The 24,070-nt window shown below is 43.3% G+C and overlaps 1 protein-coding gene across 2 annotated transcripts in view; it reads right to left on the reverse strand.

Annotated features, from left to right (window-relative positions):
• Nucleotides 1-24,070, reverse strand: part of TMEM117 (transmembrane protein 117) — a 326,549-nt gene that overhangs the window by 6,532 nt on the left and 295,947 nt on the right. For both annotated transcript variants that reach the window (XM_043548908.1, XM_043548914.1), the window contains one exon: nt 8,420-8,549. In XM_043548908.1, the coding sequence (XP_043404843.1) occupies nt 8,420-8,549 (130 nt within the window). The remainder of the gene's footprint in view (nt 1-8,419; nt 8,550-24,070) is intronic.

A 24,070-nucleotide genomic window follows, 5' to 3' on the forward strand; every position in this document is an offset into this window, starting at 1 on the left:
CCTCCCCCTCCCCCTGGTAATGTCTTCTATTTGAGTACTTGAAATATGGTAACCCTGGGGGTTGCTCCATTCTCACAGCCTTGGTTTCTGGAGCTGGTGGGAGCGAGTCCACCCTGCCAGCAGCCGCCTGCCCCCAGCACCTGGGCTGGGCACCAGGCTTGATGCAATGGCTGTGTGACCACAAGCCCAGAAGCCATGGGTCCGGGGCAGGGCGGCCAAGGGGAGCAAGGGGAAGTTCCGCTCTGTGCGCAGGGAGTGTGCGGAAAGTGACCTGGTGGCAATGGCAGGTCCCTGGGTGGGGACGGGGGTGTGACTGGGTTGCTGAGAGGTAGGAGCCCAAGGGGGATGAGTACTCCAGGGAGCTCCTCAGGGAGCATCTCATGGCAGCCAGGCTTCATGGGCAGAAGCTGGCTCCAGGGGGGATCACCGGCCGGCACCAGGCTCCTTCAGGACAGAGGCAAGAGCATGTCAGGGGTGCAACTCGGAGCTGTGCTGCCCACCCTGCCTGGGGAGCACCTGGCTGTGCAGAGGTGGCCCAGCTCAGGGAGCAGGGCAAGCGGGGCTTCCAGGCAGCCAGCCAGCACCATGGCTCCCACAGCACAGAGAGCCAGGAGTCCGAGTGGGCTGGGCAGCTCCCACCAGCTTCCAATCTGCTGGCTCCTGGCAGGAGTCGATGGTTTTCAAACTGTGGGGTGCAACCACTAGCGAGGCCCGCCCCATAGTTTGACAATCTCTGTGCTAAATGGGAGGCAGAAATCTGGGGGGACCACGTGACCCCATGTGCCTCCCACACGTCACCTTTAGGGGGTGCAAATATGATTGTTCACCCCAGGCGCTAAAATGCTTAGTTATGGCTCTGCTCGCCTGGCTCCAAGTCTGGAGTCCTGTGGAAGTCTCAGCTGGTTCTCAGTAGCTAGCGCCAGGTCATCTCTCTGCCTCTCTGGATGCTGGTCTCGGCAGGGCTGGAATGGCCTGACTCATGGACTGGATCCCACAGCAGCTCAAAGCCCCCATCTATGGGGAGTAGGACCTAAGCTGTTCTGCTTCTCTCTCAGCTCCCACCTCAAAAGAAGCTCAAAACTGAAACTAAACCTAGTCTCTTTGCCTCTGAGTCGGGCTGACCCTTCCCCTGGAGGGAGCTGAGCAGCCCTGGTTCATCGTTGGCCCAGCAACTGCTTTACCAGATCACCCCATGCAGAAGCCTCATTATTGAGCTCAGCAGGAGGTTCCAGTCTATTCTGTCCTCACCACTGACTCCAAGCATGTGGGGAAATAGTGTTGGAGGCTTTGGTAGCCATATGGTTTTAATTCATAGGGCAGACCCCGCTTGATGCTCTAAGGCCTGGCACTCCAGGAGCTGGCAAACTCTGAAGAGGGGTTACACTAGACACAGTAACCCATCCTGTAGTTGTGACATCTATCCTTTGTTCCTATATGTGCAACTTTCATATAATGTGTTAGAATGTATATTGTTTGAATCAGCCTAGCTAACCAAGCAATCCAGATTGCTGTATAGGGCTGACTTATCATTATTTACTACACCTCCAATCTATGTGTCATCTGCGAACCTTACCAGCATTTTTTTTCTCAGATTAATGATAAAGATAATGAATGGGAACGGGACCAAAACCAAGACTACCACTGCAAGACTCCACTAGAAACCACCTATTTGATAATTTCCAGCTTTCATTTACAGTATTTCACATTTTGTAGACGAAAATGGAAGCTGGGAAACTGGAGTCACTCATCATGAAATCTTAATGTCAGCCACATCTAAACAAATAGTTGTAAGCAATGGTCCCACCATTGCTCTAGCATGGGTTCAGCTCCACTCATGTTCATTCAGTCAGGAGCACTAGCTTACAGTGGCCGCTGGCATTTTTGCCACCATGTTTTTTAGCCTTGCCCACAGCAGGGCTTTAGCACAGAAGCTGCCTGAAGTGGGAGTTTAAGAATGGCCACACTGGGTCAGACCAATGGTCCATGTAGCCCAGTATCCTGTCATGTCTTTAATCAGCCAAACAAATGACAGCACAATTTAGATTAAGATGATATTCCTTCCTGCTGGGACCAAAACACCACAAACACCTGTTTTGTGTTTCTTTTTCTTTCTTTTGCTTGTTTGTTTTAATGTCTTAATGTCATTAGGTATGACTGTGTGGGTCATATGATGAGCCAGTTTGGTAAATTAAATGGAAACAATGTGTTGTAGACACAAGAACTATGAGTGGCTCTAAACTACCTGGGGATTCCCACTAGAGTGACATGGGGATTCCCACCTACCCAGATTTGCCAGGTTTATATCTCCTTTATACCAGAAAAGTAGCACAAAGGGACCCAAGTGGATCCAAAGGTCGAGTCCTCAGTCTAGAATATATTCCTGGATATCTATGTTTAAAATGGGGGGACCTTTTATCTTAGAATTTGCTCTCACAATTAAAGTAGGGATTTTTCATTTTACCCTTTCCAGCATTGCACCTACTTTTGTCCATTAAATACTGAATTATGTCCACTTTTAAAAGGTCTCCAAAGACATATGTGTATGTACACCCAGGAGTTGGGTGTCAGACACCTGGGTTGCAATCCCAATGACACTGACTTGCTGTGTGATCTGGGCAAGGCACTCAGCCCAAAATCTTCAAAACTGGCCTCTGATTTGAGGTGCCTTTGTTCTGGTGGGTCCAGCTTGTGAGAGCGCTCCTGAAAGCCTGTCCCAGGTGTAGCTGGGGACCCACTGTTCCCACTGAGGCCAATGGAATTGTGGCTGCGCGTATTAAAATCAGGCTCAAGCAGCCTCAAGTTAGGCATCCAAAACCAGAGTCTACTTCAGAAAATATTGGCCATAACCTCTTTTGTCTCAGTTTTCCCACGTGTAATGTGTGGATAAAAATGCTCACACGTCTCTGTAACGCACTCGGGTAGCTGCGTGCTCTGCTGTTTGCTGGTGTTATTCGATAAATGCATACACACATACTGTGCACAGCTGAACCAAACAGGAAACCCTCTGAGATTTCTCTCAGATCTTATGTGCCCGAACTGCTTTGTTTTTGCCTCTAACTGTTCTATTTTTGCCTTCAGGCTCCCTCAGGCATCTCTGTGCAGACAGTGCTCATCCTGGACCTAGACATGCTACTTTTGGGTTACCTCCACAAGCCATCCTTGCCATTTAGATGACAACCACCACTGAGACACTTTCTCCGCTGGCTGGATTTCCCAGTCCTTTCTGAGATAAGCGTTAAGGCCTCTCCAAAAACTGCCCAATAAGGAGTCTTAGTTAATAGTGAGCCCAATCTCCCCACACCCCTCTGTTTTGACACTTGACACACAGCATTTCCAACTTGAACCCTATCCACAGAGTTCGGGTAGCTCAAGATTCTGGATCTCCTGTGTGGTAGAATAATATGTTGGTATTAAAAATACCACCCTGGCCTCTAGATGCATTTTTAACAACGAAAGAATACGAAGGTTCAGTAACAACATTTACTTTTAAGTAGTACAGATTTCCCTGGGTACTGTAGAAACTAGGCTACACTGTATATTTTCGTAAACTGCAGCCCAGGAAGGAAAGCACATACACTGCAGTGAACCATTTGTCAAAGGAAATCCAGATGATTTAAGCAGATGCAAAAATTCAAGCTCTTTCTGATATTCAGAGATAAAAGCAAGTATGAAAACAGGATAAAAATATTTAACATGGACTAAACACACACTAGGAATTCCTAGGTACAAAAGAATTAAAGCAGGAAGCAATACTGTCTTTCCAGGAAAAAAAAGATTTTTTTTTTATAAAAATGACAATTAACTAAAGCATGAGAACTAGGGCCGGAAGATGTTAATTCTGCCGTATTGCCAACTCCAAAAGGTTAAAAAATCATGAGATTGGCTTAAAAACAATACATTGAGGGTTCTTTGTATTTGTCTCCTGGGTTTGTTTGGTGGGGGGTCGGGGTTTTTTGAGCCTTTGGGGTGCACCCAAGTAGCACTTTAAAGCTTTTCTCTGCAGCCATGAAGTCTGTTTTTTTTAAACGGGCGCTGAGATTCTTGTGCAATCACATGACTCCAGGCTCCAAGAAAAACACCAAATAACACAAGACTTATGATAAAATCATGAGAATTGTAACCACAAAACCTTCAAGCCGCACTGAATAGAGCAAAAATACACTGAGCATAGCAGAGAAAAAGTCGTTAAGCAACCCTTTGCACTTACCTGTTCTTCATGCTGCTCTAATTTAGGCTGATTTGCAACAGCCTCAGGGCCAAAGGAGCAGCCCAGTATCCGGGGGGCAAAGGAGCAGCCCAACAATCCCCCCTTTTCTCCAGTCACGCCCCCTTTTCCCTGTTCTGCTAGTGGCAGCCAGGTCTCTGCCAGCACAGACCTACCCTTACATGTGCATGCTCTTTCACTAGGCTGGTTTTATGAACAGATTACACTGGGGATGCTATGCAAACCAGCTCACCCACATCAAATCTGACCTGGGATCAAAATCTGAACCCAGGTCAAGACCTCGGGGTGGACAATATTCAGAGTCTGGATGTCTGGATCCAGATCACAATTTTGCAGCTTGAGCTCCTCCCTATTGTTTCCATCCCTAGACTCCTCTACTTGACCATTATTATTAACAAAAAAGGGAATTTCTTTTCCAAAAAAGATATGTTCGAATTAGGCACTCTTATTAGGCTACTGTCTAAAATATTTTAATTGGTTATTCCTGATTTTTTCCATTAGCTCCTTGATTTGAATTGAGAATTGCTATATCTGCACACAGTAACTAGAGCTTGAAAATGCTGTAAGATGATAGAGAGCTGACGGCAAGAACAGATGGACCAGGTAAAACACCCACCCAAAGGAAGGTTCTCATGCCATCTATGTTAACAGCTGCTTTTAGATATCCTGAAGGGTGGCGAAGCACTAAGATAAAACAAGCACTCAGTATCCAGGGTATGTGACATGCACTCAAATGGATTGATTTGTCTAGTAAATCTAATAAATTGGTCTTATTAATTCTGAGCCAAGAGAGAAAATATTCCTCAGTCCCTATTCATAAGCTCATTCTCATTCAAGAATGCCTCCTCTCCAAAAAATCAAAGAGGCCTCCATTTCTTTCTGCAGAGAACTCTATAATGCATAGGTATCCATTTCCCTTAGTGGGTCTGTTTTCAAACAGCGGCACAGACAGTGGTTAAAGGAAATCTTTCAACTGTTGTAGTTTCTTTTCATCACTACCTTATTTTCTTTAATGTTGCTCATTCTCCCTTCTCTTGCACAGCCTTCAACCATCAATACCCCTGACTTCTCTGCATCCCTGAGTCAATCTTCTTTGCCCTTTATTCCCTCTTCTTCCATTCATTGTTTTGTCATCTACATTCAGTACCACCCGTAATTCCTTTGTCTACTTCTGTCACTGCACAGTCTCCCCCACCAACCATCAGCCACGGTTCACACTCCCATCCATTTCCTTGTCTCCTGCTCAAACAATAGTTAACAGGTCTGGATGAAATCTAGGGACCTTGTGCGTGTGTGCCACAGCAAATTCATGTTCTCCATCTTCAGTACTGCCTCGTCACAAAACACCAGGACTTCTCCACTGTTCTTGAATCCCATACGCACAACCCATGTCATATATCTGCTACTTTTGATACCTTCCTTGAGCTCTCTCTTCCTCTCCTTTCTCTCTCTACCCAAGACTTTACTGACTTCAAAGAGAAGATTTATGTACTCCCTTCACGTACACTTTTGCCCCTCCCCTCTCTCTATTTTCTCCTCCTTTAGTCTGTATTTAGTCTTTAGTTGAGGTCACACACATGCTCCTAATTTCCAATCCCTCCTGAAATCCCTTTGTCTCTATCCCTTCACTGTTACTGGCCTCTCTTGCCGTACTCTTACCTACTACCTCTTTTGTCTCTTTTCTCTCAGTTTTAAGACATACCCCATATAACATAACCTCCAAAAACACCCCTTTCCCTCCATCTGTCTTTCCTACTACCAGCCCATCTCCCTTCTCCTTTTCAGTGAGCAATTTAAAATTGCTGCACTGATTTCCTTGCCTCTAGCTCAAGTTGGGTGACCAGATGTCCTGATAAAATTGGGACTGTCCCGATATTTAACCCTTTGTCCCACGTCCTGATCGATGTATGATCGGGACCCCATTTGTCCCGATATTCAGGTAAGGAGGTGAGTGGGAGGCAGGTGCTGACTCCATAGGTGCTCCAGGGCTGGAGTACCCATGGGGAAAAATTAGCGGGTGCACCGCACCCACCAGCAGCCAACCTCCCCACTCCTTGCCTCCTTCTCCACCCCCCAGCACTTCCGCGCCCCCGCCACCTAACAGCTGTTTGGAGGCACTTGGGACTTTCCGGGAGGGAGGGGGAGGAGAGGGGATTCAGGCGCTCAGGGGAGGAAGATGGAAAGAGGCAGGGGAGGGGCAGAGACTTGTGGGAAGGGGGTGGAATGGGGCAGGGCAAGGGCAGAGCAAGGGCAGGAAGAGGCGGGGGCCGGGCAAGCACCCACCAGGCAGAGGGAAAGTCGGCGCCATAGTAGGTGAGTGGCAGGCAGGGGGGTGAAGAGGTGAGCGGTTGGCAGGGGTGTGAAAAGACGAGCAGCGAGTCAGCAGCGGATGGCGAGGGTGAAGAGGCAAGCAGTGGGTGGGGGACTGAGGAGGGACGCAGCAAGCCAGCGGTGGGCCAGGGGGTGAGGAAGGGCTCGGTGGCTGGGGCTGGGCCCAAGTGGGGAGGGGGCGGGACCTGGACCTGGGGCAGAGTGGGGGTGGAGCTTGGAAGGAGCAGGGGTGGACTGTGGGTGGGGCTGACAGCACCCCAATGTGTCCTGATATTTTATGGTCACGTTAGCTCAGGGGTTCTCAAGACAAATTATTTGGTGGTCTCAGAGTGCGGCCACCAACTCTTGCTGGTGGCCATTCTCACACCTTTTCCTAAAATACTTAATTAGCTTTAGGAAAAACAAATAAATATGCACATATACATGACCAAATCATTGTAACTTATTTATTTCTAGCTAGTAAGTCTGCTGTGAAAAGTGATATTAAACATACAAGTACCACTTTTCACAACAGACTTAGCCCCAGCAAATCTGGGGACAAATTAAGCCCTAGATGAGGGATCAGGAGAGGCAGCGGGGGCCGGGGCGATGGGGGTGAGTGGGTAGCCAGGGGAGGCAGCGGGAGGGCAGAGCCTGAAGCCCCACCACCCAAGGGCTGAAGCCCAAAGCCTGAGCCCCATTGCCCCTGGGAAGGTGGGAAACTCACCGGCTGCCTGCTCCTCCAGTGTTGTACCCTGGGTGCCTCCAGAGGGGGGGCAGGGCCCAACCCCTTCTGGAGGCCCCTGCAAACAACACCAAGGCTGTGCCCCCAGGAGCACCAGGGAGGGAGAGGGGCTGCTGACCCAGGAGGCTGTGGCCACAAGAAAAACCCCTGGTGGCTGCATGCGGCCACAGTGGTCGCATTTGAGAAATCCTACTCTAGCTCATGTCTAGAGCCACTCCAGTCAGATTTCTGTTTCACTGAAAATGCCATTTCCAAAGTCTCACAAAATGTCCTCCTGTCTTAGCAATAGGTGCTCAGTTCCATCCTCCTCGACCTTCAGTACTGTTCATCAATCCCTCCTTCTTGGCAACTTCTTTTCCCTTGCCTTTTGTGACCCTGTCCTCTCATGGTTCATCTACTTTCTCTCTGACCTCACCTTAGGCATATTCTTTAATGGCTCTTTCTCCTTCTATATGGGAATCCCACATGGCTCTATCATTGGCCCCTTCACTTACACTTTACTTCTGGATAATACTGTCTGCTACCATGGTTTCTACTACTTGCCCATGGTACCAAGTTTAAACTACGCTTCCTCATGACGCATACTAGTACCCTTCAGCCCACATCTTACAGCCCCCTTTGCCCTCATGGCTCTTACACTGAACATGACTCAGTCATACTTTAGGATTGGGTCTTTTATCTCTAAATTTGCGATGCTTTAGAACATCTACAACCCATTTTGATTTGTGATCACTCTGCTGTCTGCTTCTGGTTAAAGGACTGATAAAAGTGTAGCTCTAGACAGTCTTTCCTGGATAAGAATGACTGGAGTTAAGAAAGAATATAATAAAAAATCATACTGAAGCGATTTGAAAGCGGAACAGATCTGAAAATGTAATAAGATTCCTTAGGAGAATCATTTCAGATAAATATGATTTCTGCTTCAACGATAGGTAGTATTTAATGGCATGAGAAGTTGTGAACTCCTTGAAGAATTGTAGGCCTGTTTGGTTCATGGAATATATATTCTTGTTCTCTTCACTAATGGGTTATTTTGAAGAAAAAACATAATCTGGGTAAAAATCATATGGTCAACAGACTCATCCCATCAGAAAAGAGTACCATGTGAGATAGCTATCACCACGTATAAGATTACGTACCTGTTATATGTATGTGATATTCTTCCTTGAAGATCTTTTGGAAGTAAGGTAGTTTGAACTGCAGATGTGCATATGGCAAGCCAGGAAGATTTACATCAACATCACCCATGAAATGTGGAAATTCCCAATCCTGTTAAAGAAAGAACAGAAAAAAAAACTTCTTACAATATATTACCCCCCTATACAATGGTATAAATTAATAGTAGAAAAAGGATTCTGACAAGTAATATGGCAAAACACAAAAATATGGCAAGTTCTTGGAATGTATTGGGGACAACATTTTGTTTCAGGGGGACAGCCATTTTAGAGTTGGTTCTGACTAACTGGGAGAAATTGGTTGAGAATTTGAAGGCAAGTTGGGTAAAAGTGATCATGAAATTACAGATTTCATGATTCTAAGGAAAGGAGGGAGTGAAATTAGCTGAATAAGGAAAATGGACTTCAAAAAAAGCAGACTTTAACAAACTCAGAGAACTGGGAGGTAAGGTCCCATAGGAAGAAAATCTAAGGGAAAAAGGAGTTCAGGAGAGCTGGCAATTTCTCAAAGAGACAATATTAAAGGTACAACAGCAAACAATTCTGATGCAAAGGAAAGATCAAAAGAATAGTAAGAGGCCAATATGGCTCCATCAGGAATTCTTTAATGATATGAAAATCAAAAAGGTGTCATGCAAAAAAATGGAAACATGGACAAATTGCTAAGGAGGAGTACCAAAGCACAAGCACAAGCACCATAGCACAAGCACGTAGGGACAAAATCAGAAAAGCTAAGGCACAAAATGCACTACACCTAACAAAGGACATAAAAAGCAATTAAGAAGTAGTTCTATAAATGCATTTGGAGCAAGGGAAAGATAAGGAAAGTATAGGCTCTCTACTTATCGGGGAAGGAGAGCTAATAATGGATGACAGAAACAAGGCTAATGCCTATTTTTGCTTCAGTCTTCTCTAAAAAGGTAAATTGTGACCTGATATTCAACACAATTAATATTAATAACAAGGAAGAAGACGCAGAAAAGCAAAATAATGAAAGAACAGGTCACATAGTATTTAGGTAAATTAGATGTATTCAAATTAACAGGGCCTTATGAAATTCATCCTATGGTACTTAAGGAACTAGCTGAAGCAATCTCAGAACCATCAGCAATTATCTCTGAGGACTCCTGGAGGATGAGTGAGGTCCCAGAGGTATGGAGGGGGCAAACAGAGTACCTATCTTTAAAAAGAGGAACAAAGAGGTCCCGGGGAATGACAGAACAGTCAGCCTAGCTTAGATACCTTGAAGGATACTGGAACTAATTATTAAACAATCAGTTTGCAAGCACCTAGAGGACAAAATGGTTATGAGTAATAGCCAACATGGATTTGCCAAGAACAAATCATGCCAAATCAAACTAATTTCCTTCTTTGACAGGGTTATTGACCTAGTGGATGGGAGGAACCTGTAGATGTAATATTTCTTAATTTTAGTAAGGCTTTTAACACAGTCCCACATGACAGTCTCATAAACAAACTATGGAAATGTGGTCTAGATTAAATGACTATAACGTGAGTGCAAAATGAGTTGACAGACTGTACTAAAGGAGTAGTTATCAATGGTTTGCTATCAGACTGCGGGGACATATCTAGGGGGGTTTACTTGGATAATGATGTGGTGAATATGCTTATAACATTTGTGGACAACACCAAGCTGTGAGGGGTTACTAGCACTTTGGAGGAGGAGGATTAGAATTCAAAATGATCTTGATAAATTGATGGATTGGTCTGAAATCAACAAGATGAAATTCACTACAGACAAGTGCAAAGTAGTAAACTTAGAAAGGAAAACTACAAACTGGGGAATAAGTGGCTAGGCAATAGTACAGACAGCAGTAGTACTTCTGATAATGATCTGGGGATTATAATCATTAAAAAAAATGAATGAGAGTCAACAATGTGATGCAGTTGCAAAAAAGGCCAATATTCTGTGTCCAGTTCTGAGCGCCACGCTTTAAGAAAGATGTGGACAAATTGGAGAAAGTCCAGAGAACAACACAAATGATGAAAGGCTTCGAAAATCTTACCCACGAGGAAAAGTTAAAAAAATTGGGCACGTTTAGTCTTGAGAAAAGAAGACTATGGGGGGACCGGATAACCATCTTCAAATACGTTAGGAAAATAGAGATCGATTGTTGTCCATGCCCTCTGAAGGGAGGACAAGAGATAACTGGCTTAACTGCAGCAAGGGAGGTTTACGTTAGATATTAGGAAAAACTTTCTAAGTATAAGGATATTTAAGCACTGAAATAGGTTTCCAAGGGAGGTTGCGGAATCCACATCATTGGAGGTTTTTAAGAACAGCTTAGATAAACGGGATGGTCTAGGTATACTTGGTCCTGTCTCAGTACAGAGGACAGGACTAGATGTCTGCTCAAAGTCCCTTCCAGCCCTACGTTTCTATGATTCTGTGCTTTTCTTTTATAGCCACCTGCTAGTGAATATTTGTATCTTAACCTTGAGTGAGCAACCCGAATTGGAATATTGTTTACATTAGAATATGTGATTTGATTATGACTTTAAATGCATATAATTATGCACTTCGATATTCACTTCAAAATGGTAATGATGAACCTATAGTATCTACTAATAGTACAAAATTAAACTAAGCGTATGTCTGCCTATTCCTGCTATTTTAAAAAAGGAAATTAGGTTATGATACACTTAATTATAAAGCCTTAATCAGAAACTGTGTCTTTTCACCTGCAGTAATAGTCTTAGCTCCTGTGATTAACTTGGCAAACAATTTATACATAACAAATCTGGCAAGAAGGGGCCTGATCCTGAAAGTGCTATGCATGCAGAATTCCAACAGAAGGCAATTGCTCCCAATTTTTGTGTTAATTCTCACAGACATAGTTCTGTGGAACACACTATAATAATGTCTATCCCATTTTTTTGAAGTGAATCCTTGACCTAAAGTGAGCCCCAGTATCATGATAAAATTAAAAAAAAGTTCACCAGTTTTTAACATGCATATTGACCCACTAACCTTAAATTTAAAAAGTCACTCACATTATTCAAATTAGCAATAACATGTGCAAGGCAAAAGAAGCCTTAAATGACCTTAGCAATAATAGGGATCTTAAAATACTAATTTCCCAAACTAGGATAGAACTTGCATTTAAAGCCTTGTTTGTATTACAAGGAAATTAGTTTTAGTTGCGTTAATCATGTATTGCTGCTTAGACGGTTTATTAAAGCACTAGAAATCATATATAAATCATCTATAAATGTCCTCACCACTGTTTCATGTATTAATTTGGCAAAGATGTTGCCTTGATAATACAAGCAACAGGTGTTGGACCTGTTGATCAATATATGCTGGGCTAATTATATATCAATCACATTATTAATATATATCATTGACATCACATATATTAATATGCATGAAGCACATAATATCAATATAACATTATATTGTATACATTTCCAGCAGTTACATGTCCTAAATTGGCCTGTCTTTTTATAATCCTGTTTACTTATGCTAAGTATCTCGTAGCACTTTACAAAACTGAAGTCAGCTTTGGCATTAGAAACTTGTTAAAGGCAAAATACATTAATGTTCCGCTCTGTACAAGCTGGGGAGGTACCTTCACAGACCAGTACATGGAATGTTAGTACCCAAAACAAAAATAAGGAAAGGTCCAGAACAACAAGTTAAGGAACTGGGACGAACTGGTGCGTTGGGATTTTAGTAATGTGTAAAGGGTTTTGTAGCTTGTAAAACCATCCAGTAAATACTAACAGCTGAAATGTATAAGTTTGGGAGCACACCTTCTCTGTGAGATTAATTTAAATACGCTGCGTGAGAAGCTTCCTGGAAACTAAGCCTTTCTTCCTATACTATATTATCTTTGACTTTTAGCAATAAACCTGATTGATATTGATTATTTTGTCTCTTGAATATATTTCATAACAAACCAAAGTGTGCTCAAGCAATTGACTGTTCAATTTATCAACAGTCCTCAACACAATCTGTCCCAAATGAGTTCAAATACTGCCTCCTATTTACTTGTTTGCAGTGTTGTTATAGTCATGTTGGTCCAGGATATGAAAGAGACAAGATGGGTGAGGTAATATCTTTTACTGGACCAACTTCTGTTGGTGGAAGGCACAAGCTTTCAAGCTACACAGAGCTCTTCTTCAGGTCTGGGGAAGGAAGCAGAGTGTCTGAGATAAATATAAATTTGGACAGACTGTCAAGAGAAGGGGTAACACATGTTTGAGGCAGCCATTTGAAATGAAGTGGGTGACTGGGGGTTAGATTCTCATGCATAAAGGTTTTGAAGGGGGCAATTAATAGATGGCAGGCAGTGTGTTGTGTGATAAATTGTTGTAATGAGCCAGTCTCCCTGCTAAGTCCATGGTTTTTGGTGGCTAGTAGAATGAAGAATTTAAGCATCTAGCCTCAGCTTTGGAAGGTGTTGTGCAGGTTTCCCTTGAGGATAAGTATTGAAAGATCAGATATGGAGTGATCACTTTGTGAAAAGTGTTTACCCACAGGTGATATGGTGTTTTTGACTTTTATCATTTTTCTGTGTGAGTTCGAGTGCCCGGTAATTGTCTCATTTCACCTACATAGTTGTTATTGTGGCATTTGATGCACCAGATGAGGTACACCACATGTTGTGATAAGCATGTATAGGACCCATGAATCTTGAAAGGCATATTGTGTCTAGCAGTGGAGATATGTCTGTAGGTTTGCATCTGTTGTTCTAGCAGGGTCTGGTACCACTTTCAGTTTAGGGTGTCCTGGTCTATGATGAGCTTGCTTCTGATGATGAGCTTGGCAAGGTAGGTTGTTTGAAGGCCAGAAGAGGAGGTTCAGGAAAGATTTCTTTCAGGTTTTGATCCCCACCAAATATGGGTTGTAATTGTTTGATGGGCCTATTTACTTATTTCATATGGCAGACAAAATGGTGTATGCAATGTGGAGGTTCTTACTAATTATTTGTATATTATGGTAGTGGCTCAAGGTCCCACTCCAACTGGTGCCCTACTCTGTGAGGCACTGAATTTGGAGGAATTTTCCTACTTAGTTACATTTCCCCATCTCTGGCAATTTGAACTAGGGTATAATGGCATGTCCCTTTAAGGCTAGAACCTGAAAACTCTAGGACTGCTGGTAGACTCCGTATAATTGCTGCCTGAGTGGTTACATTGTGAGATGCAGACTGCTGAAGCTCCGCTGACAAAACAGGATTGGATCTGTTCCCATGTATGCACCTGGACTTATGTCACACAAGATGGTACAACTGGTATCTGAACTACTAAAAATAAAATAAAAGAATCTGAAATCTAATAGCGTACAGGATGTTTGCTTCACATGGACATTCCCCCTGTGTATTCATCCAACTTGAATAATCATTTCAATTTTCTCCAGTCTTCTAAGACAGGAAATTTAGTAACCAGATGAGGCAATGAAAAAGAAAAACATTAGCAACAGCAAATAGTCTTTGAAAGAGAAACCAGCTTTACTTCACTTATTTAATCATTAAGAATTAGTGTGGGGTACTGTGTAAAATCATAGGGTTAGAAGGGACCACAAGGGCCATCTAGTCTAACTCCAAGATGCAGAATTTGTTGTGTCTAAACCATCCAAGACAGATGGCTATCCAGCCTCCTTTTGAAAACCTCCAGTGAAGAAGCTTCCACAACCTCCCGTGGCAGTCTGTTCCATTGTCCTACTGTTCTCACAGTTAGGAAGTTTTTCCTGAGATTTAATCTAAACCTGCTATTCTGTAGTTGGAACCCATTGCCTCTTGTCCTGCTCTCTGTGGTAAAAGTGAACAACTTTTCTCCATCTTCTTTATGGCAGCCTTTCAAGTATCTGAAGACTGCTATCATATCCCCCCTTAATTTCCTCTTTTCCAAATTAAATATACCCAGTTCCTTCAGCCTTTCCTCGTATGGCTTGCATTCATTCTATCCCTTTGATCATCTTTGTTGCTCGTCTCTGGATCCTTTCCAGTTTCTCTACATGCTTTCTATACACTGGTGGCCAAAATTGGACACAGTACTTCAGCTGAGGCCAACCAACACCTAGTAGAGCAGTACTATCACCTCCTGGGACTTGCATGCTATGCCTCTGTTAATGCAACCTAAAACTGCATTTGCTTTTTTGCAATTGTTGACTCATGTTGAGGTTGTGATCCACCACAACTCCCAGATCCCTCTCAGCAGTGCTGCTACCAAGCCAGGTTTTCCCCCATTCTGTATTTGTGCACTTGGTTTTTCTTCCCTAAGCGTAGCACCTAACATTTGTCTTTAGGTTGAATTTCATTTTGTTGTCTATAGCCTGGTTCTCTACCTTATCAAGATCCCTCCGAATTTTAGCTCTATCCTCCAAAGTATTGGCAACCTCCCCCGCCCCCAGCTTTGTGTCATCTGCAAACTTGAGCAGTATGTGCTCAATACCTACATCCAGGTCATTAATAGAGATGTTAAACAACACTAGACCCAAAACAGATCCCTGTGGAACCCCACTTGAGACCTCCCTCCAATCTGGCACCATTCCATTAATAGTTGTTCTTTGTTTGTGGTTCTTTAACCAATTATGTAGTTCTGTTGAGCCCACATTTCTACAACTTACTTATCCGAATGTCATGTGGGACTGTGTCAAAAGCCTTGCTGAAGTCCAAGTATATTATGTCCACTCCATTCCCCTTATCCACCAAATCAGTTATCCTCTCAAAGAAGAAAATCAAGCTGGATTGGCATGATTTGTTCTTGGTAAATCCATGCTGGCTACTAGCGATTACCCCTTCACCCACCAAATATTTGCAAATTGAATTTTTATATATTTCTCTAGTAGCTTACCAGGTATCGAAGTCAGGCTGATTGGTCTATAGTTCTCCTTTTTCCCCATTTTAAAGATGGGCATTGCGTTAGCCCTTCTCCAGTCTTCCAGGACCTCTCCTGTCATCCATGAGTTTGTAAATATTATTGCCAGTGGCTCCAAGATTTCTTCAGCTAATTCCTTCAGTACTCTCGAGGGAATAGCATCCCCTGCCCCACTGATTTGAATTTATTCAAATTGGTCAAAAGATCTCTGATATGTTCCTTACTTATCCCGATCTGCATCCCTTCCCCTTTATTGTCGATGGTAACTTCACTAGTAGTCCTGTCATGTTATTTTTTTGTGAGAAGACCGAAGCAAAGTAGGCACTGAGCAGCTCTGCCTTTCTATCATCTTCTGTTACCAGCTCACGTTCTCCATTGAACAGTGGATCCACACTGTCCTTGATCTTTCTTTTTTGTCTGACATATTTGAAGAAGGCAGGGCAGAAAAGGTGGGGGAGTAGCACTGTATGTAAGGGAGCAGTATGACTGCTCAGAGCTCCGGTACGAAACTGTGGAAAAACCTGAGTGTCTCTGGATTAAGTTTAGAAGTGTGTGCAACAAGAGTGATGTAGTGGTGGGAGTCTGCTATAGACCACCGGACCAGGGGGATGAGGTGGATGAGGCTTTCTTCCGGCAACTCACGGAAGCTACTAGATCGCATGCCCTGATTCTCATGGGTGACTTTAATTTTCCTGATATCTGCTGGGAGAGCAATACAGCGGTGCATAGACAATCCAGGAAGTTTTTGGAAAGCGTAGGGGACAATTTCCTGGTGCAAGTGCTCGGGGAGCCAACTAGGAGGGGCGCTTTTCTTGACCTGCTGCTCACAAACCAGGTAGAATTAGTGGGGGAAGCAAAAGTGGATGGGAATCTGGGAGGCAGTGACCATGAGTTGGTTGAGTTCAGGATCCTGACGCAGGGAAGGAAGGTAAGCAGCAGGATACGGACCCTGGACTTCAGGAAAGCAGACTTCGACTCCCTCAGGGAACAGATGGCCAGGATCCCCTGGGGGACTAACATGAAGGGGAAGGGAGTCCAGGAGAGCTGGCTGTATTTCAAGGAATCCCTGTTGAGGTTACAGGGACAAACCATCCCGATGAGTCGAAAGAATAGTAAATATGGCAGGCGACCGGCTTGGCTTAATGGTGAAATCCTAGCGGATCTTAAACATAAAAAAGAAGCTTACAAGAAGTGGAAGGTTGGACATATGACCAGGGAAGAGTATAAAAATATTGCTCGGGCATGTAGGAAAGATATCAGGAGGGCCAAATCGCACCTGGAGCTGCAGCTAGCAAGAGATGTCAAGAGTAACAAGAAGGGTTTCTTCAGGTATGTTGGCAACAAGAAGAAAGCCAAGGAAAGTGTGGGCCCCTTACTGAATGAGGGAGGCAACCTAGTGACAGAGGATGTGGAAAAAGCTAATGTACTCAATGCTTTTTTTGCCTCTGTTTTCACTAACAAGGTCAGCTCCCAGACTGCTGCGCTGGGCATCACAAAATGGGGAAGAGATGGCCAGCCCTCTGTAGAGATAGAGGTGGTTAGGGACTATTTAGAAAAGCTGGACGTGCACAAGTCCATGGGGCCGGACGAATTGCATCCGAGAGTGCTGAAGGAATTGGCGGCTGTGATTGCAGAGCCCTTGGCCATTATCTTTGAAAACTCGTGGCGAACGGGGGAAGTCCCGGATGACTGGAAAAAGGCTAATGTAGTGCCCATCTTTAAAAAAGGGAAGAAGGAGGATCCTGGGAACTACAGGCCAGTCAGCCTCACCTCAGTCCCTGGAAAAATCATGGAGCAGGTCCTCAAAGAATCAATCCTGAAGCACTTAGAGGAGAGGAAAGTGATCAGGAACAGTCAGCATGGATTCACCAAGGGAAGGTCATGCCTGACTAATCTAATCGCCTTTTATGATGAGATTACTGGTTCTGTGGATGAAGGGAAAGCAGTGGATGTATTGTTTCTTGACTTTAGCAAAGCTTTTGACACGGTCTCCCACAGCATTCTTGTCAGCAAGTTAAGGAAGTATGGGCTGGATGAATGCACTATAAGGTGGGTAGAAAGCTGGCTAGATTGTCGGGCTCAACGGGTAGTGATCAATGGCTCCATGTCTAGTTGGCAGCCGGTGTCAAGTGGAGTGCCCCAGGGGTCGGTCCTGGGGCCGGTTTTGTTCAATATCTTCATAAATGATCTGGAGGATGGTGTGGATTGCACTCTCAGCAAATTTGCGGATGATACTAAACTGGGAGGAGTGGTAGATACGCTGGAGGGGAGGGATAGGATACAGAAGGACCTAGACAAATTGGAGGATTGGGCCAAAAGAAATCTGATGAGGTTCAATAAGGATAAGTGCAGGGTCCTGCACTTAGGACGGAAGAACCCAATGCACCGCTACAGACTAGGGACCGAATGGCTAGGCAGCAGTTCTGCGGAAAAGGACCTAGGGGTGACAGTGGACGAGAAGCTGGATATGAGTCAGCAGTGTGCCCTTGTTGCCAAGAAGGCCAATGGCATTTTGGGATGTATAAGTAGGGGCATAGCGAGCAGATCGAGGGACGTGATCGTTCCCCTCTATTCGACACTGGTGAGGCCTCATCTGGAGTACTGTGTCCAGTTTTGGGCCCCACACTACAAGAAGGATGTGGATAAATTGGAAAGAGTCCAGCGAAGGGCAACAAAAATGATTAGGGGTCTAGAGCACATGACTTATGAGGAGAGGCTGAGGGAGCTGGGATTGTTTAGTCTGCAGAAGAGAAGAATGAGGGGGGATTTGATAGCTGCTTTCAACTACCTGAAAGGGGGTTCCAAAGAGGATGGCTCTAGACTGTTCTCAATGGTAGCAGATGACAGAACGAGGAGTAATGGTCTCAAGTTGCAATGGGGGAGGTTTAGATTGGATATTAGGAAAAACTTTTTCACTAAGAGGGTGGTGAAACACTGGAATGCGTTACCTAGGGAGGTGGTAGAATCTCCTTCCTTACAGGTTTTTAAGGTCAGGCTTGACAAAGCCCTGGCTGGGATGATTTAACTGGGACTTGGTCCTGCTTTGAGCAGGGGGTTGGACTAGATGACCTTCTGGGGTCCCTTCCAACCCTGATATTCTATGATTCTATGATTCTATGAACCCCGTCCTGTTGCTCTAATGTTTCTTGCTAGCTGTAACTCATGCTTTGCCTGGGCTTTCCTTATTTTGTCCCTGCAGGCTCACGCTTTTCCCATGTATACTTCCTTGGTGTCATGTCCCTCCTTCCATTTCCTGTATGTATTCCTTTTGGTTTTTAGATAGGTAAAAAGCTCCTTGTGCAGCCACAGTGGCCTGCTGTGGCTCTTCTTATCTTTCCTCTGCATCGGAATAGCTTGATGTTGAACTTTTAGTATTATATCTTTTAAGAACTGGAGGCCCTCATCAACTCCTTTTCTTTCTAATTGGTCTTTCCTTGGACCTTGCCTACTATTTCTCTTAGTTGGTTGAAACCCACCTTTCTGAAGTCCAGTGTCCTTCTTTTTCTGTTCTCATGTCCTCCTTTCCATAGGATCTTGAATTCTATCAGATCATGAACACTTCCTGCCAAGTTCCTGACCAGCTTCATGTTCTCAACTAATTCATCGCTGTTGGTCAACACCAGATCCAAAATGTGTGAGCCCCTAGTTGCTTCTTCAACTTTCTGACTCAGAAAGCTGTCCCCTACACATACTAAGAATTTGCAGACATATTATGTTTTGCTGCAATAGTCTTCTAACGGATTCCCGCAGCTCCCATTGGCTGGGAATGGCGAACCACAGCCACTGGGAACTGCAGGGGGCTGTGCCTGCGGATGGTCAATGTAAACAAGATGTCTCACGGCCTGCCACCGGATTACCCTGATGGGCTGTGTGCCAAAGGTTGCCGACCCCTGAAGTAGACTAATAGGATTGGGATTGTCTCTTGATAAACAGATGCTGGGAAGTGGCTAGAATTAGCAGAGTTGTGATGCAGGATTTTTTAAAAAGGGTTCTTCTGGAAATAGTAACTTTGCCTTAATAAAAAGCTTTTAAAAAATCCAATATTTTTAGCATGAATAATCATTGGATTACTTTGCAATTATGGAAAGTACCAGAACACTGTTCCAGCTTGCCAAACAAGTGCCAGAGCAGCATTCTGGCATGACTTGAGCACTGCTGCTGTACCATGTTCAAAGCCACTCTGCACTTGGGATACAAAGCAAGGAGGCCCTAATGCAGAGAAACATCTGGGCCTTTGGATTTTAATAATACCTAGCTCTTACATTGCATTTTTCATCCACACATCACAAAGGCTTTGCAAAGGAGGTCAGTACCATTAGCATCATTTTACAGATAAGGAAACAGGTACAGGGAGGGAAAGCAACTTGCCTAAGGTCACCCAGTGGGCCAGCAGCAGAGCTGGGAATAGAATCCAGATCTTCTGAGTCATGGCCCTGTGATCTATCCACTAGCCCATTTTAAGCACATCTAATTAGCTGAGGCAAGTGTTGTGATATTGACTTAAATGGGTTCAGCTGGATATAACTGCGGACATTCTGATCCAACACATGGCTCTCAGTGCTTACTGTGATGCTAGATACCATATTGTGCATAAGTGTAAAACAAAATATGACTGTTTTGTTTGTGTGCGTGTGTTCTCAGCTCACAGTATCTCTTGCCTAGTTTACCTCTCTAGGCCAATATTTCACATGACAAAGAATATGTTGCATACGATTGTATCCACATGAGGAAACACACGTGGAACCTTCAAGACCTCACACATACTAAAACGGAGAAACCATGTGATCTCATTTCTATAACCCTTGTCCTTCCTCACCCCATTTCTCCTACTGCTTTTAACTCTCACTCACTGAGACAAATCTAAATTTACATTGTCAAGCATTCTGGTGAGGGATCACATCTTCTGAAGTTGTTTTGTAAAGTGCCTGACACATTTTTCTGCACTGTATAAATAACAATAGAAAAAAAATAGAACACCAGCTCTGTGATGACAGGAACTAAAGTTACGTCTACATTGCACTTTAAAACACTCCCCTGACTGACAAAAGTTTTGCCGATGAAAAGTGCTGGTGTGGACAGTGCTTTGTCGGGGGTGGGGGAAATGCTCTCTCGCCAACAAAGCTGACACCCCTTGTTTATTTTGTTGGCAGGAGAGTTCTCTCCTGCCAACAAAGAGTGGCTACACTGCGTGCCTGACAGCAACAACGCTTTAGCAGCACAGCTGTGCTGTTGTAAGCTCCGGCAGTGTAGACATAGCCTAAGATTTACTTTTTACTGAAAATGTTCTTTACTTGTGTAGGTGTGATGTCTTTGACATTGCCACTCTGGTGTGTGGCCATGCCAGCACATACCAGCTCAGTGAGACATGAGTTAGCTTCTGCTGTCTCATGTCCGGTAAGGTTAACCAAGTGAAGACAACCAGAGGAGAGGGTAACCTATAACATGGATGGACAGTACTGTGTTGTTACTGATCATGAAACATATATTTATGGGAGTCATAAATCTGATATCATCACTCTAAATTTTTGCTTTACCCTATAAACATGAACTGTGGTTGAGCAAACCAGTATAACCGCCATTCCAATTTCCAGTGAGATATCCATAATCAACAGTGAATCTGACCACTGGGATGAAATTGAGGAGTTGGTCCCTGGTTTTGATGTATACATCACTCCACTAACTTTAAACCTGAAAATCTTGTTAATTGGAAAAATGCTCATTTTACATAAATTAGTAACAGCATGAAAAAGGCAGAGAGGATCTCACTTAGTTACTTCAAGATAGGGATCTTGAGGTCCTGTTGTCACACACTTGGGTAAAAATTACTTTCAAGGCTTTAACTGTAGTTCATTATACTTTTGATTGTGTTCAATCTATTTTGCTGCTTAAGATGTATGGGTGAGGAAGAAAAGATTGAAACTGAAGCTTTGTATGCCAATACTTTTATAACTTATGTTGATCCTTATGTAGTGTTGTGTAGATAAGTAAATAGTAGTATGTTTATAGGCTTTGCATGAATTAAATAAGTGATACTATAAATAAGTGATACCATAAATACATTTATGGTATTAGGGTGGGGACTGTGGGCCAGTAGGCCAGCCTTGTAAGGCCTTCTGGCTGGTCTGTGAGCCAAAGTTGAGCCCAGGGACCAGAATGCTTGTGGGAATGTTAAAAAGTGGAAATTTATCAGCTTGCAGTTCTATTAAGAGGAAAGATATAATAACCTTTTGCCAAGTGTCCTTCTGTTTAACTGAGCAAACAATGTACTAACCTCAAAGAGATAGGAACATATGTAAAATAACTTGTTAACAGACAAACAGTGAGTAAGCAACAGATGTGTGGTCAGGCAGCTAGAAATTAATGAAATATTACGAAAGTTCCAAGTTCTGGAAAAGCAAGATAAATTCAGGTCAGAAAAAGGGAACTACAGTACTAGGACCTGAAACTGCAGACATCCAAAAAACTAGGGGTATAATGGTAAAAAGGGTGTCAACGGGTCATTAGACCCAAGACAAGACTGGGATCACTGCAGGATCAGGCACTGTCTAATTAATAAATAAATAAATAAATAATAAATAAATAATTAATCTTAATAAATCCAATCCTTCTGACTTATTCAATGTCTCTTTAATTATTTAATAAATTGAAACCAGTCAAACATTATTAATTTGATTAGAGACAGAATTATTTGTACTGATTTATTATTGATTATTGGAATCCTGGTTATCAATCCTTTGTCTCCGAAAAAAAGCACTGAGAACAGAAAACATTATGTTAAACCTGAGACCTTTATTATTACTGGTATATACTATCAGTTTATATTGAAAGAGGGAGCTGAGTTGAGAGATCTCAAAGGAAAAAATACCATGGTTACAAAAGTTATATCGATACCCTCAGGCTGTAACTGTTTTCCATACACATCCCACATTTTATTAAATATGTCTGAACTCTCCAATGACCTCTATGAGTCTGATCCTATAATGCTTACTTAAGTAACACTCTCAGTGAAGCACACTAAGACTTTCACCTAACATTGTCATTTTTTTCTTCAAAAGCATGCACAGATCCCACTCATTTTTTCTCTTATATGGTTACCGATTCCATGTATTTGATCCTAGGCATTATATACATTTGGGCTACCAAAGGAACACTTTTTAGAAGTAAGTTTGGCACCTATTTATACCCACCTTTGATAAATAATGATATCCCCATTTGGCAATCCTTGGACTGTTGCGAGCTGGTGTCAATTATGGCTGCGCCCATGCAATACCAACCTTCTCTACTGCCAGGAGAGACATATACACTTGGATTATGAAAATTTGCAGTTCTAAAATGTCCTGCTATAAGAGTTCTCAGGATTTTCTAATCCCGCATTCATACAAGATGGCCTAGCACTAATTTAGAAACTCCCAACCAGCTTGGAGCCAAGGGGTTAAAGTAAAGTAATAGGCTGATGCTACAAATAGGAATTTAGTGATTCCTCCTGAAACTGATTTCCCCCAGAACAGCCACAATATATTAATGCAGACTGTCCACACTAGAAAACTAGTTCTAAATATCAACTACCCGATCATTGAGAAAAAAGAGACAGAGTGATAGTGTGAGAGAGAGAGAGAGAGAGAGAGAGGCTACGTTGGTATCCTTTTGTCTGCGAGAGACGATGGGAACTGAAGCCTATGATGTAGATGGTTTGCAATGTCTCATGTGACTGAATAATTCAATCTGAGATTTGCATGATCTTTGGCAGTTATTGCAAATCTATGTATCTTGGTTGGGAGTTGCTTGCTTCCTATGGGCTCTTTTCTCCTCAAGCTGTAAGGAGCCAGCTTCTGTCATTGGTTTTGATACCCTGATGGAGACAATGGCTCCACTTGTTACAATCACTTGCCAACATTTCCCATTGGTCAGGATCAGTTCTAAATTTATTCATATCTCACTTGCATGTGTCTTTATAGTGAAGCTTGGGACATCCTGTTGTTCTTGTTCCCTCTGATAGCTCCCTGTATAGCATGTCCTCGGGCACACATCTGTCTTCCAACCTACTCAGATGTCCCACCAAGTGCAGTCATCTTTGCTTGAGCAGGGCTGTCACACTTGGTAAATTTGCTCTTTGAAGAACCTCTTCATTGGTGATTTTATCTTGCCATTTGGTGATGAGTATGTGGCATAAATATTTCTCCTGAGGAGCATAAGTTGTCCAGGTTTCCCCACCATACATGAGAGTGCTGAGGACGCAAGCTTGGTACACTAGCATTTAGGTCTTGATGGTAAACTTTGAGTTGTTCCATGCTCTTTTAGTCAGTCTGCTAAAGGTGGTAGCAGCCTTTCCAATGTGAACATTTAGTTCTTCATCCAGTGAGAAGTTGGTGGTCACTGTAGAACCTAAGTAGCTGAATTTTTGGACTACTTCTAGATGGTTTGCATTTAAGGTAATTGAAGGATCTTGTTGAACCCTCTAGTTTAACACAACCATTTTCTTGATGCTGATGGTGAGAGCAAATGCCTGACAGGCACTTGAAAGGTGGTCCATGAGTTCTTGTAATAGATATTTATTGTGGGCTATGAAGGCAGCTTTATCAGCTAACAGAAGTTCCCTGATTAGCACTTTTTTTACTTTGGTCTTTGACTTAAGTTGGGACAGGTTGAAGAGTTTCCCATCTGATCTTGTGTGGAGATAAACTCCATCTTTCATGTCCTCAATGCACAGTTCAAGAGTACCAAGAAGAAGATGCCAAAGAGTGTAGGGGAAAAAACACATTGTTCCGTCAC

The sequence above is a fragment of the Chelonia mydas genome, chromosome 1, assembly GCF_015237465.2.
Source record: "Chelonia mydas isolate rCheMyd1 chromosome 1, rCheMyd1.pri.v2, whole genome shotgun sequence".
In the NCBI taxonomy this organism is placed as follows: Eukaryota; Metazoa; Chordata; order Testudines; family Cheloniidae; genus Chelonia; species Chelonia mydas.